The sequence below is a fragment of the Hydractinia symbiolongicarpus genome, chromosome 7 (assembly GCF_029227915.1).
Source record: "Hydractinia symbiolongicarpus strain clone_291-10 chromosome 7, HSymV2.1, whole genome shotgun sequence".
In the NCBI taxonomy this organism is placed as follows: Eukaryota; Metazoa; Cnidaria; class Hydrozoa; order Anthoathecata; family Hydractiniidae; genus Hydractinia; species Hydractinia symbiolongicarpus.
The window spans coordinates 5,250,785-5,266,307 of NC_079881.1; the positions used below are offsets into that span (position 1 = coordinate 5,250,785).

At 32.7% G+C, this 15,523-nt stretch overlaps 1 protein-coding gene across 2 annotated transcripts; it reads right to left on the reverse strand.

Annotated features, from left to right (window-relative positions):
* Positions 1-795: 795 nt before the first annotated feature.
* LOC130649648 (protein tweety homolog 2-like) lies at positions 796-13,668 on the reverse strand. 2 transcript variants are annotated; one of them, XM_057455978.1, is made up of 15 exons: positions 13,301-13,668; positions 10,449-10,633; positions 9,727-9,838; positions 9,068-9,288; positions 7,677-7,772; positions 7,199-7,271; positions 6,845-6,914; positions 6,496-6,548; positions 6,271-6,366; positions 4,395-4,487; positions 3,935-3,975; positions 3,462-3,566; positions 2,798-2,866; positions 2,235-2,346; positions 796-1,185 (listed from the first exon to the last, which is right to left on the reverse strand). In XM_057455978.1, exons 1-15 carry the CDS (start codon positions 13,418-13,420, stop codon positions 1,105-1,107), a joined length of 1,527 nt encoding a protein of 508 aa, XP_057311961.1. In that variant the 5' UTR covers positions 13,421-13,668; the 3' UTR covers positions 796-1,104. The 2 variants fall into 2 exon arrangements, with proteins under 2 accessions (XP_057311961.1, XP_057311962.1); XM_057455979.1 differs by lacking the exons at positions 9,727-9,838; positions 13,301-13,668 and having other exon boundaries at positions 10,449-10,627.
* Positions 13,669-15,523: the final 1,855 nt, after the last annotated feature.

The window sequence follows — 15,523 nt, forward strand, 5'->3', positions numbered from 1 at the left end:
ATTTGTATCGTTAAAATTGTGCGCTATCTAGTGTCCGCTATTTGACTGTCCGCTATTTAGAAAGTTTCGTGCGAGATCTTGACTCTGGTGTTCGCTAAATAGGGTTTCCGGTAATTGGAGAGTTGACTGTTATTTTATTTCGCTGTTCAAGAAATATAGACAGTATTCTCAACATTCTACCTTTATGATTTTTATTCAATAAATAATGCGGAGATGATGGTGAAGTGCTAGCACATTCGACTTGCAATCATAAGGTTTCAGGTTCGAGTGGCCACTCCGGCGCACTTTAAATGTAGTGTTGTCAGCCCATTTGGTGCCATCTACTGACCGCGGGTTGTGTGGCAGACAAGCAAGTTAGAGCAATGCTATACGTATCTCTGGCGGGAATGTAACATAGTTACAGTCGGAGGGGAGGAAGAGCCAACCGTTAGGATGGAATCCCCAAGGACGTTAAAACCTCCTGTTACTTACTTACTTAAAATAAATGAAAACAAATACTAGCTAATATTATTGAAATCTTTGTTCATTTTAATTTTTTCAATTTTTTTTTTAATTCTAATGTTAGACTAGCAACTTGCCTGCCCAAACCATCATTATAGACATCTGTCAAAGCTGTAATTTAAAGTATGAATTTAATGTGTTTCTAATAACTTCTAATGACTTCAGTGTAATCCTACAGTTCATTATGAAAAATCAAAAAACGTAAAACTAAATATATTATAATTTGTAAAATAAGAAAAAGAATAGATGTAAAAAACTTTTTTAAAAAATTAAAAAAAAATTAAGACAAGAACGTTTTGCTGTTGCAACATCCTGGTTGATATATCACATACAAAAGTTACGTAAAAAAATTAAGAAATCTTCTATACAATATTGTAATAAATTATTTATTTTTTTAATATATACTTCTATTTTTTTTAAATTAAATATATTTCGCGCAAATATTATTTTTTGAAAAATTTGGCGTAAAAAACAGAAGCCTGCAAAAAGAAATCTCAACAATTTTACTTTTCTTCGCCCGCATAGATGAATCAAGTGGCGAAGATAAATTTATGCAAAAATAGGTTCGCGCGAAATTTTATCGGGATAACGTCATAACCTGAATCACATATTTATACCACGTCTTCCTCTTCTGTCTTCTTCCTCCACCGATAAAAATTCGGTCGACCCATGGATGGCACGGTACTACAAGAGAAACGGAAGTTAAATTTATTTGCTTAGAATTTATAAGCAAACGCTTACTGCACTGCGCTACGCTAAGCGATATCTATTAGAACTATATTTTTATTCATCAAATAACTACCAGTAATCTCTACAATAACAGCCGTATTTCGTCTGTCTGTTCAACATGGTTGCACCGCAGATTTATTTCAGACCCTGCCTAAAAGGATTTAACAACTAGTCTCTTATAATAACCCACTAATATATCGTAATACAAAACAGAACAATATATAATTTTTGTTTTGTTTTGAAATATGGAAACGCATTGTCACCAAAATGTAAGAAGAAGGATACATTTAATGCATTAAAAAAACAACAACACAACAACAGAAGAAGGACATTTCGTGTACACAAAAGCATTTTTGTGGCATGTCATGATGTGACATAACTTGACACTGCGCCATATTGTCATGTAAACAAATAATACAGCTTCACATTAACGTAATGCGGGTCACAATAAAATTCTGATCTAAATATTGTTCTACTGGCCAAAATTTGTCCCAAAAATAAAAAAAAAACACAATGTAAAAAAAAACATTCCCGAACGTGATTTATTTGACAAAGTTTTGATGATTAAAATATGAAAAAAGCTTCTGTTTGAACAAAAAACGGACAGCAAATAAAAGTAATATGTTATTTTTGACAAGTTTGTTGTGACAAGAATCTGAGGATTTCAGCTTGTGAGGATTTTTAACTAAGCCGAAATTATTTTCGGCGCAGCTTTATTTTATGTTATTATTAATACCACAAATACCCCTTTCTTGATTAAGATTTTATTCAACATCAAATCAGTTTATTTTCAAAACAATTTAACTGTGTTTTTTGCTACAATCATTTTTTTTTCATTATCTTCACTATTAATACAGCTTCTCTATTAACACAAGGCTAAAATTTTTTGCATCGCTTTAAATCGCTTTCGATTTTTTTTCTACATTGTGCAACGTTAACAAAAAAGATGAAGTAACAAAAACAACAACACTGTGGATATTGAGTATTATAGGTATGTATCTTACCGATGGAGGTCCTCTGTCACGTTTTGCGAGCAATGGTAAATGCTCAAATTCATTATCATCGATTGACTTGTATGAAACATCAAAAGACGATGAACCATGAAAACTTTCAGAGCTAAAATAGAAAGAAAACTTTAAGGTAATAACTTCTTTGGTAGCGAAATTAGATAAAGCATTACAACTGCGGATTTTATATACCTTAAGAGAATACATTTTGCAGAACATTTATTTTTGTGGGTGACTACATTTTCCGCAAGTTTTCGAAATTAATTTTTAAAGACGCCGATTCGGTAATTTTACTAGTGATTTTAGCAGACAAACATTTTTTCGCCAAACATAACTTTCAGTAATGAACGTACTTTTCAATGAAAAACAAAAAAACCTTATAGTTTAGGTCCAACAAGAATTTATTTTAAAAACACGTTTTTGCAGTACAAACAGAAAATGTTGCAAAATGTCTGAGTTCAAATCCGCAACAATATGTTCCCCAAAGAGGTTCTGCAAAAAACTTTTCTGCAGACATTATGATTAACCCAAAAAGCAAGAACATCAACAACGTATCCTACCCTCCAGGTGGACCTTGATAACTATCAGTAACTAAATGGACGCCCACTTTATCGCGTTTTAATATCGGTCTAAAATATGAAATAACCATAAAATCACTGACTGAGATCTTAATTTATTAAATAATAATTTTTGTAGATGATGGATTTTATTTTAGATATGGGCGGGTAAGGAGCTATGGGCGGGTAAGGAGCTATGTGCGGGTAAGGAACTATTGGCGGGTAAGGAATTATGGGGGCCAACTCTGCATGTGACAGCGCTGTGGCGACCCTTTTGTTTTTTAGTGTGGGCTTTTTAAAACATAACTATCATGTTGTCCTGTCATGTTTGAAAATATTTAAGTTAAGTAGAAGCATTAGATTTTATCAGACATTCTTATTCTTGAATTTTAAGTTTCTTAATTTCTCAAGTCCAGAGTCGTGGGCGTATTGAAGGATAGTGCGCAAAATAGTGAGAGTTGGCAATGATGACAGACCTATATTGCGAGGGGATAATTATTTTTTAACACAACGCGGGCAAGCTGACATGGGGAGGGTAGGGTTTGAGGAGAATTTTCAGGAAGAGGGCGGGGGACTTCCTAGGACACCATGGTTCTAAATTTTAATGAGCATCAAGGATGCATCGATCGGGGATCAATAACATTAACGTAGTAGGAATTATACAAACCTGAGAGGAGCCAAGGCTTTCCATATAGGCGTGATACATAACAGCGTGATGATAATCAGCAAGCTTGTGAGAATACTACATAACATCAGTAAACCCAAACCATCTCTAAAACAGGTACTTAAATAAAGTGTTCAGTATTTCAAATCTCGTACTCCTCATATACCGAAGACTTTTCCTGACACGATTTATTTTAAGAAAAGTAACTTTGGCGGGAAAAAATTTTTGCGAGTCAAGTGTTACTTTTTGAGATATACGGCCTAACTATTAATTCCCAAGCAATTATTAATACTTCTAAGTTTTGTGACTATGCCAATTAGAGAATTCTTATTCAGAATAGCTTTATATATAGCTTGGCGTATTTCACAAGAAAAAATTTTCGGGAATCGGGCGAAAAAAATCGCAAAAATTTTGTGACATATTGTTAAACAAAAAGGAAACCAAATATTTCAGCGAAAGTAATCATTTTAACTTACAACAAAGTGTTACAAACAGCAGCTAGACTTGATTCGAATTCCTAAAAGAAATACAGTTGTCATGTCAAATAAAAGGAAACTCTTTTCTACGTTTTTTGTACTCGGCCTGATCTACCCACACCCCAGTACCAAATAACACGAAGTCTAAAAATATATATAATAAAAGGAATACAAAGAATAGTTCCACATACACAGTTTCCTAACCTCTGATTTGTTAGTTAAACATAACAAAATTGGCAGCATAAAAACGCTTATGTCGAAAGGAAACAATGTCCACACCATATGTCCCTGACATTCCTTAAGCCACACAAAAGTTCCCAAAATTTCTGTGACTTTTTGGTAAAAAAAACCTCGCTTATATTCCAGGTTTATAAAGACTCGTCATTAGCAACATACGTTAGGATCAACAAGACAACATTGTCTCTGTTGTTCAAGTTTGATATATAATATAGCTACTTACTTTATGTAATTCCGCACAACCCAATATCTCCATCAACTGATCGAGAACATTTTCACTGTTTGTTAATGATTGTTGAATTATGTCGATATATATCTAAGGAAAAGTACAAATTATTATATTTTGCCAGTTGCAACAAAAATATATCATAAGTGAAATATTTCATATGGAATGGAACAAATAGTCTGGCTGGCTGGCGAAAAAAAAGTGTGGTAGGACCTTTAGCATTTTAGGTCGCATTATCGTTCATAGGTGAGTTGATTTTTGTAAGTGGGAGTTCTGACCCCTTTACATATTATGACCTACATGCAGCAAAGTATAAACTGTGATATGAGTGAAGCCCTAACAAAATAAAGTGGGTAACGATAAGGCATTTTTGGAATGATCAGTTGGTACAATTTCAGAATCCTTTTTCTACACAAGTTGTTAGCAAATTTCCGATGACAATTAATGAGCACGTGGAGGATCAAAAACAAAACGAGGCCACAAGGATGTATAAATTACATTTTACGCATAGCTTTTAAATAAGATAGTAAATCAAGCAGTTGGATTATAACTCACGTCACACTATCTAGATTTGAGGACGTGGAAATATTGTTGATGCCACACTGTTGGATGTATTTTCTATACCCTGAATGTACACATGCAACAAAGTGATGACCCGGTTACTAAACCAGGTCATCACTTTGTTGTTGCTTTGTAAAGGCTGAAATACACTATCATTTTCAATGATACATTCCAATGACATGAAAAATGACAAATTTCGGCGGGAATACACTATCATTAAAAACATGAAACTTGAGCATGTTTTTCTTTGCAACATGGACTCTGAAGAAGAAATAGCAGCTGCTGTTGCTGTGTTTATGTTATCAAAAAAGAGAGCCGAACGTAGGAAAAGAAAGCAAAGAAATGTATGGGTGAAGCCGTGGTTAAATAGGGGAACGGAACTTGGCATCTACAATATTCTCATGTATGAACTGCGCGTGGAGGAAATTGCAGAGTATACGCGATTTTTAAGAATGCCGGCGAATATTTTTGATGAGCTTCTTAATCTTATAGAAGCACATTTACGAAACCCGATTCCTGCTAAAAGGCTGGCTGCTCCAAATTTCAATAAAATTTTCAGTCGCTTCTTGCGTCCCTATTCTCGGGTGAATTATCTTGTTCAAATCTTTGTTTTCAAAAATGTTTACGCCTAAACCTATATCGCGTGCAACAAACACGTGTGCGAAAACAATGGATTTGATTTAAAACAATAGAAAAAAAATGTCATTGAAAAATTAAAAGTTAAACATGTTCAACTTTTAATTTTTAAGGATCATTGGAAATGAGAGTGTAAAAAATGAAATTTTTTCCTGTATACACTGTCATATTTCAATGATAATTGGAAAATGATCATTGAAAAATTATAGTGTATTTCAGCCTTAAGACTATGCATACTTCAAATTAGTTGTGATTTCACTACTCCCAATTCAAGTGTAAATTAGCATAGGTTTTTCCCTGGTTATTAGATAATTGGTTGAGAGACTTATCAATCACACTTTAAGTATGAGGTGGCTGAGTATCTATGTGATTTTTTTTTCTATCAGCAGTAAACGTAAAAGTAAATAGTGTGATGATTGACCACGTACAACTCTAGCTGTATTGCATCAGTGGTCAAGACAATCAATTCCATCTAGCGGAGTTCTAACTTGAAATTTCCTGAATCATGTAGGTTGGCGTTTATATTTTATAGATTTCCTCAATAGGGCTTAGTACTAAAAGCAGAGAACACATAATATTCAACTGAGGCACAAAAGAAATTTATTTGGCAAACTTGTATTGTGATTCATTGGAGAATATTCTAGAAAGTTTCTTTCCAAACAGAGAGCTCACATACCTGTGAAGAAGGCAAACTGTGAATCAGAGGGTCCAATTTAACGATATCCAATAGTGCTTGTGCTGTTAAAAGTTCTTCGCTAATAACTTTGTAAGACTAAATTGAAAGAAGACAGTCTTGCAATATAATCTGCTTAAAAGACACAATAAAATTTACCACTCCATATTTTTTTCCGGACAGTGTCATAAAAGAGACAGGTGAGAAGATGAGAAAATAAATTCTAACCTGTTGTAAGGGATTTGTTGAATTTGAGCATTCTAAGTAGTATCTTACCAAATCTAAGATACGTAATATTTATATATATTAGTTTTTTTATATATAGAGTCACGATGATGTAGAAAAAAGTTAGGAAGACCATTATTGATGCTGCTGTGTGTTTGACAATCGCTCGCCATTTTTTTAAAAAAAGTTTTGCTAGTTGATAATGTATTTTAACAAAAAAATACGATATTTTACCAACAATGTGCAGGAAACAAAAGTAGACCACGACTCAAATAATTTTAATAAGTGAGTCAAAACATTTTAAGAATAAATACGAACACATTTTAAAGACTTTTAAATACAGCTAACATACCATTGGCTGCTGGCTTTGTTATATATTGCAATAAAGATTGTTTTGGATAAGTGCATAAATCACCTGCTCCCTAGTAAACAAAAGAGAGATTTGGCAGAAAAATTAATTAGCTGAAACAAAAAGAAGGGAATGTTGTGTTCTTCCTTTATAAGGAACATCTTTAAAAAACCATTACGCTAAATACTGTAGGTACTTTTAACTGTCAATCCTTGAAAGCATGGTCATTTTTATAATAAAGGAAAAGATAAATCATTTAGTAAAACTGGCAAGCGAGTTCACATAAGCACCTTGGAATTTTAATAGCCTTTCAAAAGTTATTACTGTTGCTTACATATCGAAACCAAAAACACTTACAATGCTGAGAGGGACTTCAACACTCACAGAAGCCATCATAAGAAATAAACTTATAACAGCCATTATTGTTAACCTAGTAGAAAGAAAAAGAAAATCATTTCACTACATACCTCCATGATTAAAGTAAAGCAATTCTTTGCTTGATAAAGACAATATTTCTCAGTGTTTAATACATTGAAAAGAAACTTAATTTTCCCGGAAAGATATATATATATATATATATATGTAGGTCGACCAAAAATTACATTTCACAGGTATAATTTTTGTGAATAATGTAAAAATGCTATTAAATATCTTTAAAATAAATGTTTGCTTAAAAACACTTTCACGAAAATTCACTTTAAAAAAAACAAAAATTATAAAATGCCTTTTCCTTATTTAAACGTTTTGTCTTCATTTATTTTAAAAACATTTACAGAGCTGAAACAAAACGAAACGAGCTACATAGTAAGAGGGATAATTACGATAGTTCGCATACACAATAAATGGGCATCGTCTTCTTGAAAATGCAGAGTAAATTGTTATTAGTATCAGGATCAACTGCCACAATAGAATGCATAATGTGATCCACCATCTAAAAATAAGATCTTAAACGCATCAGTAACATGTTAGGCTAGCAACAGTCCTCTGACTTTCCCTGATCAAGTTTAAAGTTCAATCAAAATAAAAATAAAAACATTCTTAATACACTTGTGGAGGCACAATGTCCTCACACAGTTAAGATTGTTACAAGAAAAAGCAAAATGTATTTTCACTTAGTAACGATAGCAGTAAATATGTTTTTTGGAAACCTTAAAATTTTATTTATTTTGGAATATCCATGGGTTAAAGAAAAAACTCACTTGATGAGTAGTCTCAGAAAAACCCTTATAATTTATCAATACTTTTACATTTTTTTTATTTTTTTTGTTTCTGAATGCTAGATGAAAGACTTATTTGATGGTGTTATTTTTGTGAGATGTTAATTTTTCAAAAAGAAAATATAATGAAATAAATTAAATTCAAAAAGGTTCCCTGTTTTTTTTTTAATAACATCGTTGTGAAATTGTTTGTAATTATATATAGTCGTTCAAAAAAATGGATATTTTTTTCTTTCTGTTGTCATAATTCGCTAACCAGTAATTTATACAAAAAAATCCAGGAACCTTTTGTGCATAATTTATTCAGCTTTTTATTACCGAAAATTTGAATGAGTCAATAGGAAGCTTTCGGATAAAGAGACCACAAACGTAAAGGCATGTATGCGAAAATTTACTAATGAGATACTTGTTTTTAAAGATTCTTGTAGGTGTTATGAAAATGTGTGAACCGAGTATGCAGAAAGATGATAAAAGTGCGAACTTTTTCTTTATGCTGAATATGTGTGCACATGTTCAGAAATATTACCAGACAGAACTCAGGGTTACAAGAGACAGCTCATATGCATACTCCTAAACTTTGATTTTTTTATGTTTTTTTATATGACAACATTTATATATATATATGGTGAAAGTAAATTATCTAAAAAATATCATTATGCATATTTTTATACGGGAGTTCCATATCATGCATAATGTTTACAAAAAATATGCTAAACTCATTTTGCACATATTTCCTTGAAGGCGGGAAGGATATAACACCTCTGAAAAGGCTTTTTCTAGAAAAAAGGGATGATTCAAATATTTTCATGAAATATAAAATTTGTCATTCGAAAGAGAATTTTTTCTATATATCATGAATTTTTTGCAAGAAACCTCAAAAAAAATTTGTTTCCTTTACAGCAACCTTAAAATATTGGACATGGACCAATAAATATTAGGGAAGTACATCAGGGAAGCATTTATGTTAGTTTAAAAAAAAAGGAAGAATTCATCAATAGTTGTGACATACCTTAAACTATCATATGTTAAACAGTCTTCTGAAACGGACTTTAAATCCACATTTACATCTTTTAGCAGATTTCCTTTTTGCTGCAATATCTCCTGCACTGACGACAGATTATAAAGTAGTAGCCTAACTTCTGGCAAAGAGATATTAAATGGTAGCGTGCTCTCCAGTTTTTCAACACCGTTTTGTAAACCAAGTGTAACATACCTTGCAAGTACTTTGTTCTAAACAATACTTCAAGTTATTATTACTTATGATTATAAGTAATAATAACTTGTTAAACATCACTTGCAAAACAACAAATGAAAACATCCCTGAGAACCACACAACATATTCTTGATTATAATCTGGTTTGGTTGCTACTAAGGTTAGGAATTGAAAATGCATTTTAGAAAAAAACCATGTCACATCAGGTTTTCTAACAAATTTACCCCGAGAGAATAAGTTGCATGTATTCCTTTTTCAAAAATTTTTAAAAATCAGGGATTTTTGTTTTTGCAAATAGTAATTATCGATAAAAATTTGACAAAAAGAAAACTCAAAGAAGATTTAGAAAATTAGCAACTAGGGTAATGGATAATCAATTGTTTTAATAAAGTTTAATTTGTAACCAATAATTTTCATACATTTTCAACAAATATCTCTAAAATCAAGAATCATACCTTAAACTTATACAAGTCAAAGATATTGTATATTTTTTTAGCTCCAGATGCAAATTTTTCGACACCATCCTGTGCTTTGTTATTGCCATAGAATAAAATACCCAGTGGAAAGCTACAACAATGTGTGAAGATAATAATAAAATTTCAAGTTTCAAACATAAATTAAGAAATTACTCTTTCTCTGTTTGTAAAATCAATTCAATGTATCTCCGTTAGTGACGTCTGTGTTTCTTAGAAGTGGAATGTAAAAACATGGACCACTCACATACACATTATTGACATATGCTATCAACGGCAGATGTAGAATGCTAAAACTCTATGAGAAGTAGATCAATTGCAACCTTTTCTCTCTATTTTCTAGGGTGATTATTCATAGTATAGTAGTTTAATAGAGTAAACAATGGTTAGTGCTCAGCTTCCCTGGATTACCTAACTGCCATCAGTAAGTTTGAATATTATGCAATACAGACATAGTTTAGGATCGTTTTCCACCCATCCACTTCCATCCTAAAACTTGTGACTTTCTCGTTTATGTTCTCGGTCAGAATAATGGATATTATATTCTACCCCTAACACACTCCCCTGGAAATATGATCAGCTGTCACATCTGGAGAACATTAAACGGTTGGTGTTTAATTCCAACAAAAAACTATGAAATAAATCATTTGTTTGTTTGTGCAAGCTATAAATTTGTTTGTACAAAAATGAATACTTATACATACCATGACAAAACTGCTAAAGCTCCAATCAACAGTCTCAAGCATCTACTTCTTGTGGGTCTTGGCTTCAAAGCTTGTGATCGACAATTTGCACAGAAATAACATGAACACACCAAAAAATAGATTGAAAACAATAAAAACAACACAGTTGCTGCGAATATGACGTAAATACCATTGAAAAACAGTGCCTAAAAAGAAAAAAACTTTGATAACAAAAACAAGGCATACACATAACTATATATTAGGGACAATGTGGTTGGCCAAATTAGGGGATGCAGGTAAAATTAGCAATTGCATGTTCCTATGAAATACAGAGTATATACATATCTTTTAAAAAATATATATATATTTAAAAATATATAAAAATATACTAAAATCATTACCTAAATACACTGAGGGTATGCCAAAGAAAAATGAGACCTAAAAAAGGTCTCATTCCTTGCAGTCTTTGATATTGGCACAAAGAAATTTAATAACTTTCCTTAAAATCACCCTTAGAACAACAGTTATATTTCATTGTGGTAAATTACCTTTTAAATCACCTGTTTTATGACAAATCTTTTAAACCCTTCTTCCAAAATTATTTGTCTATCAGTCTGATATATTTTCTAGTGCATTATCATTAATTTAACAACAGTTGATTAGTACGGCACTGAAGAAAACAGTTTCAAAAGAGACTGAAACCCACATTATGATAAATCAGCCAACAAATAAATAAGAAAAGTTTTAAAAACACATGTTAAAATTTTATTCTTAATTTATAAAGTAGCACGAAGCTTTTCGTAACTGAGTTACATTTTCAAGTGATAAAAATATCCTAAGCTAAAAACCTTTATACAAAATATCTACAATAAAATAATTAATTGATTTAATTAAAATGTTCTACCCAAGGGAATACAAGTAAAAATCATGGACAAGCGAAACAAAAGAAAGAAAATGTGCAAAATCACCATGTGTAAAAATAAAATAAAAGAAACAAAAACTAATTGCCCACGGGAATAGAGAATAAAAACAGGCGATTGTGTGGATAAAAAGCTATGTAACTCTATTCCTAAATAACAAAAGTGATTTGGTCTCTTTTTGATCATTCAAGAGGGCCTTATGGGAACAAATGAAAAATGCCTCCAAAATCTTTCTTTTTCTAGTGTCTCTTGGCGCCTTAGACAAGATGGACCAATTAAAGGCGTGATCAGGATTTCTGACTAAGTGCTTAGAAGGTTCGGATTTCTCACTGTTGGAGTTATGTTCTTTCCATCTCACAATAGCATTTCTCATTGTTTCTCCTATGTAGATAGTGTTACACGTCGCGCATTCTCCCTTGTAAATGACTTTGTTATGGTGGTTAACTTTATCCTTTAATGGGAAAAGAGACCTGACTTTAGTAGTTTTCCACGTATAAACAACTCTGACTTCCCCATTCGTAAACGATTCTATGTTTTTGGCAACTTTTCTAATTGACACCTCATTCTTGGGACAGAATGGTATTTGGATAAAGACTGAAACCTAGTTCAATATTTTTAGAACCGCTGGAAAAATTTTGGTCAAGTGGTCCCGTTCGAGTGTGTGGAATATTCTCACGGTCGGAATGTCACTTGGTAAAACTTTCGGCTGAGGGAAAACAAGGACGTTTAACAGTGAAACTCTCATAATAAAAAATTTGATTAAATAAAAGTACATATCTCAATTAGGGTAAAGCTGAATTAGCAAAAATTAACCTATATAATACTTTAAAAAAACACTATCAATATGGATTCGATCAACATTGATCGATTTGATCGCATTTGTTTGAGCGGAAACTCGCCTTAAAACTACACAATATGACAGGTTTGAAGTTAGAAAACAAAGATTTTATGAAAAATTGACGTGTTTTCTCTCAAACTTTATTATTATTATTCCAATTTTTTATACAAGATATAGCCACGTCCAGTGTTGGAAACACTGTTATTAAAAACATCCTGTGTTTAAATGTATACATTTGGTATACACCGGCTAGCCTATCCAATTTCCCCAACATGGCATGGATTGACCTGTAGCTGTGGTATAAAGTAACTTGCTAAACATGGCCGCGCTGTGGACCGTACCACAGACTTTGTGATTATGAAGTGAACGCCATAACCACAAGGCCATGCGCTATAATTGGCTACCTTGAACAATATGGACCTGTAACAGTTCCAGAGATAACACTAAAGGGGAAACAGTTTCCCATGTTGTATAGGAAAATTCCCATGTCATATAGGGAAATGGTTTCCCAATAGAAAACCGTTTTTCGTTATTTTAATTTCGGTTTTGGGTTTCCCTTTTGGGAAACCATTACCTATTCTCAAGACCATTTTACGGAATTGCGGAAAAAGGCTACAATAATTTTTTTTCCTTCAGTGAAAATTTGCGGGAAAATATTCCCTTTCAATTGGTTAAAAATTTTAAGTGCGCTTCTTAACAAGCTCTTGCACAGATTCCTTTCTATTTTGGTGGTTTTCCCATTGGGAAACCATTGCCGTATTTCTTAACCGTTTAGGGTAACGGTTACCTAAATGGGAAACCGTGAAGTTTCTTAAATGGGAAACCGTTTTCCAGATGGGTAGTGGTTTCCCTTTTCAACTCAACTCGCGAACTGTGTTATTGGTTTAAAATCATGTGACATTTGGCAACTGGGAGAATAATATTGAAAAGCTATAAATCATTGCTTAAGGGTTGAAATTAAGCATTTATTCTAATAATTTCTTGAACATTATTGTAGCAAGCTAGCAAGTTACAAGGAAATTTGATGTAGCTAGCTAATTTTATTCATTTTTTGGAACAGATGAATACAAAGCAAAACGCAATAATTGCAGCAAAAAAAGAAATATAGACGTTACCTGTTGATATCTTAAGTCATCTGGGGTAAATAAAAGTGTTGCATTGTAGAAATTAAAATCTACATGTGGAAATGAGTGAAATACATTCGCCAGCATAGATGTGTTCAGAAGCGCCGCCATTGCAAACCTATTTTTGTGATGTTTTGAAGAAAGGGTTAAAGGGGGTTATTTTATGCTCTCCTTCCGCGGGATAAATGTGTCGCGTGGCCAAACACTGATATTATCAGTAACGGATATGCTGTTAAATATCAGTAACGGAGTGTGACTTATAAATAATGGCGCACGTGTTACAATTTCCTGGAGGATGTGTGTTTGTTTTGTGCAGCAGGTTCCGGCAGACGGGTAGATAGCTTGTAATGATTTAAATTACGCTGGCCCCCTACCCCTACGCCTTACTTCTTTTCTAAAAAAATAACACTTCTCTTCTTAGTCAAAACACTTCTCTTCTGTTTTTACCCTACTCTCTTCGTTCACCTTCGTTTTCCTGATGACTTCTTTTTCATTGTCATTCATTGAGAGACTTCACTTCAAACTGTGAACACTTAATCACTTTCATTAGTGTTGTCTTGTCTTCTTATGATAGATGAATTTGTGTGTCAATCTTTTTCTGCGATAAATTCGAAACTGCAGTTTTGTGAAATGGAAATAAAGAACAATTTTTAGGTTGGGAATGGCTAAAGAATAAAGGACAAAAACAATAACAATGCTTGATTTCTCTTTCTCAAATTTTATTTTCAAAATTTGTAACTAGCTATTATAGAGTGGGTTTGCCCATATACGGCCATCGCCCAATTACAGCCAGGGATATAAATTAAGTATATATAACTTTATTTATTGATTACAATCCTATGTTAAATTCCTTGTTTGAAACACTTAGAACCTTTTAGCTTAAAAGAAACAAAGTCTATCAATTCAACCACTTAATTTGTCAAGAAATGTTGGTTCAAAGCTTGTTGCAGACTGTGCACATTAAAAATGGCTGACAAAATATTTTTTCGAAAATTCTTGGAACTCTCATAAAAAGTTGTGAATAGGTAAAATTCAATCAACTCTGTGTGAGTTACATACTTATTGTTGTCCTTTAACAACTTGGTTAGCAGTTCCTTATCCACACTAGAGGATTGGAAATAATAAACCATAGAAAATTCCACATTAAAAAAAATATCCCCTAATACGCCCTAATACGGCTACATACTCAGACAATTTAAATGGATTTTAATGCTTTAAACAATGCAAAGTTTCATTTTAATAATAAATATTGTAATAAACAACCTGTTGTTATTGTTTTCTTCGACATTGTTTATTTTCTTATCTTTAATCGTGACAAAACAACCACATGGTAGTCGCGTGATAAAATGGACCCTGGGTGAGGGCTTACAGGATTTAGGGGACTGGTAATAAACCTGACACATTTTGGGAGTGTTATCAGTTGGCATATAAGAAGGTTTAATCCCCTCTATTATTGTTTTTATTTTTTATTCTCAAAATAAATTGAAATGCTACATTAATGTGTAAGTATTTTGATGATGGTGACGACTCGCTGAAAACACAGCAAAAACCATGGGCTGTCAACTTAAAATTTTGTCCGGAGAAACCCGAATCAACCTGAAACAACTTTTTTTAAACATTTATTACCATGTATATATAATTTATTCTTTTAAAGGGGATACAAACTGGTTATAATCCTCACACTCAGTATATTCCGCGCACAAATTAAAAATCCGGCAAACGCGTTTTGTGCAATGAACAGACCAGCGTACTTTGCTCACTGGTTCAATATTTTTTTTGAAAAGTATATATATTACAAAGAAATATTTCAGCAAGACTCATTCTGGATGAAAACGTGACCAAGGCTGGAGAAGATAAAAAATTTAAATTTATCTACATGTTTGAGTCTGTAAATTACATACATGCTGGTTTTTCGCTGCCATCAGCTCGACTTTCGTCACTAAAGTCGAAAAACAACAGCCGTTCCGTAGCCCCTTTAATGTTAGCAGCCAGTGGTAGTGGAAGAGTTTTTTATATCATTTATTCCATAATAGCTGCCCCGCAAATAATAAACTGAGAGTACAATGACGAAATAGCGCATTCCTTCTTTCAACAAAATTTAAATGAGAACAAAAAGCTAGAACACGTTGCATTTTGGGCGGTTTCGGACGGGCCCAGGCGATTACAGACAAAAATCTTGAAAAAAAAAACAGCGGCTCTCACATATATACAGCC

Excerpts from the sequence above, each read along its gene's own strand:
- LOC130649648 (XM_057455978.1), bottom strand. The coding sequence starts at position 13,420 with ATGGCGGCGCTTCTGAACACATCTATGCTGGCGAATGTATTTCACTCA. Across the intron at positions 10,634-13,300 it reads ATGACTTAAGATATCAACAG|GCACTGTTTTTCAATGGTAT; the intron begins GTAACGTCTATA and ends TTTTCTTTTTAG. Across the intron at positions 2,347-2,797 it reads TATCAAGGTCCACCTGGAGG|CTCTGAAAGTTTTCATGGTT; the intron begins GTAGGATACGTT and ends TTTCTATTTTAG.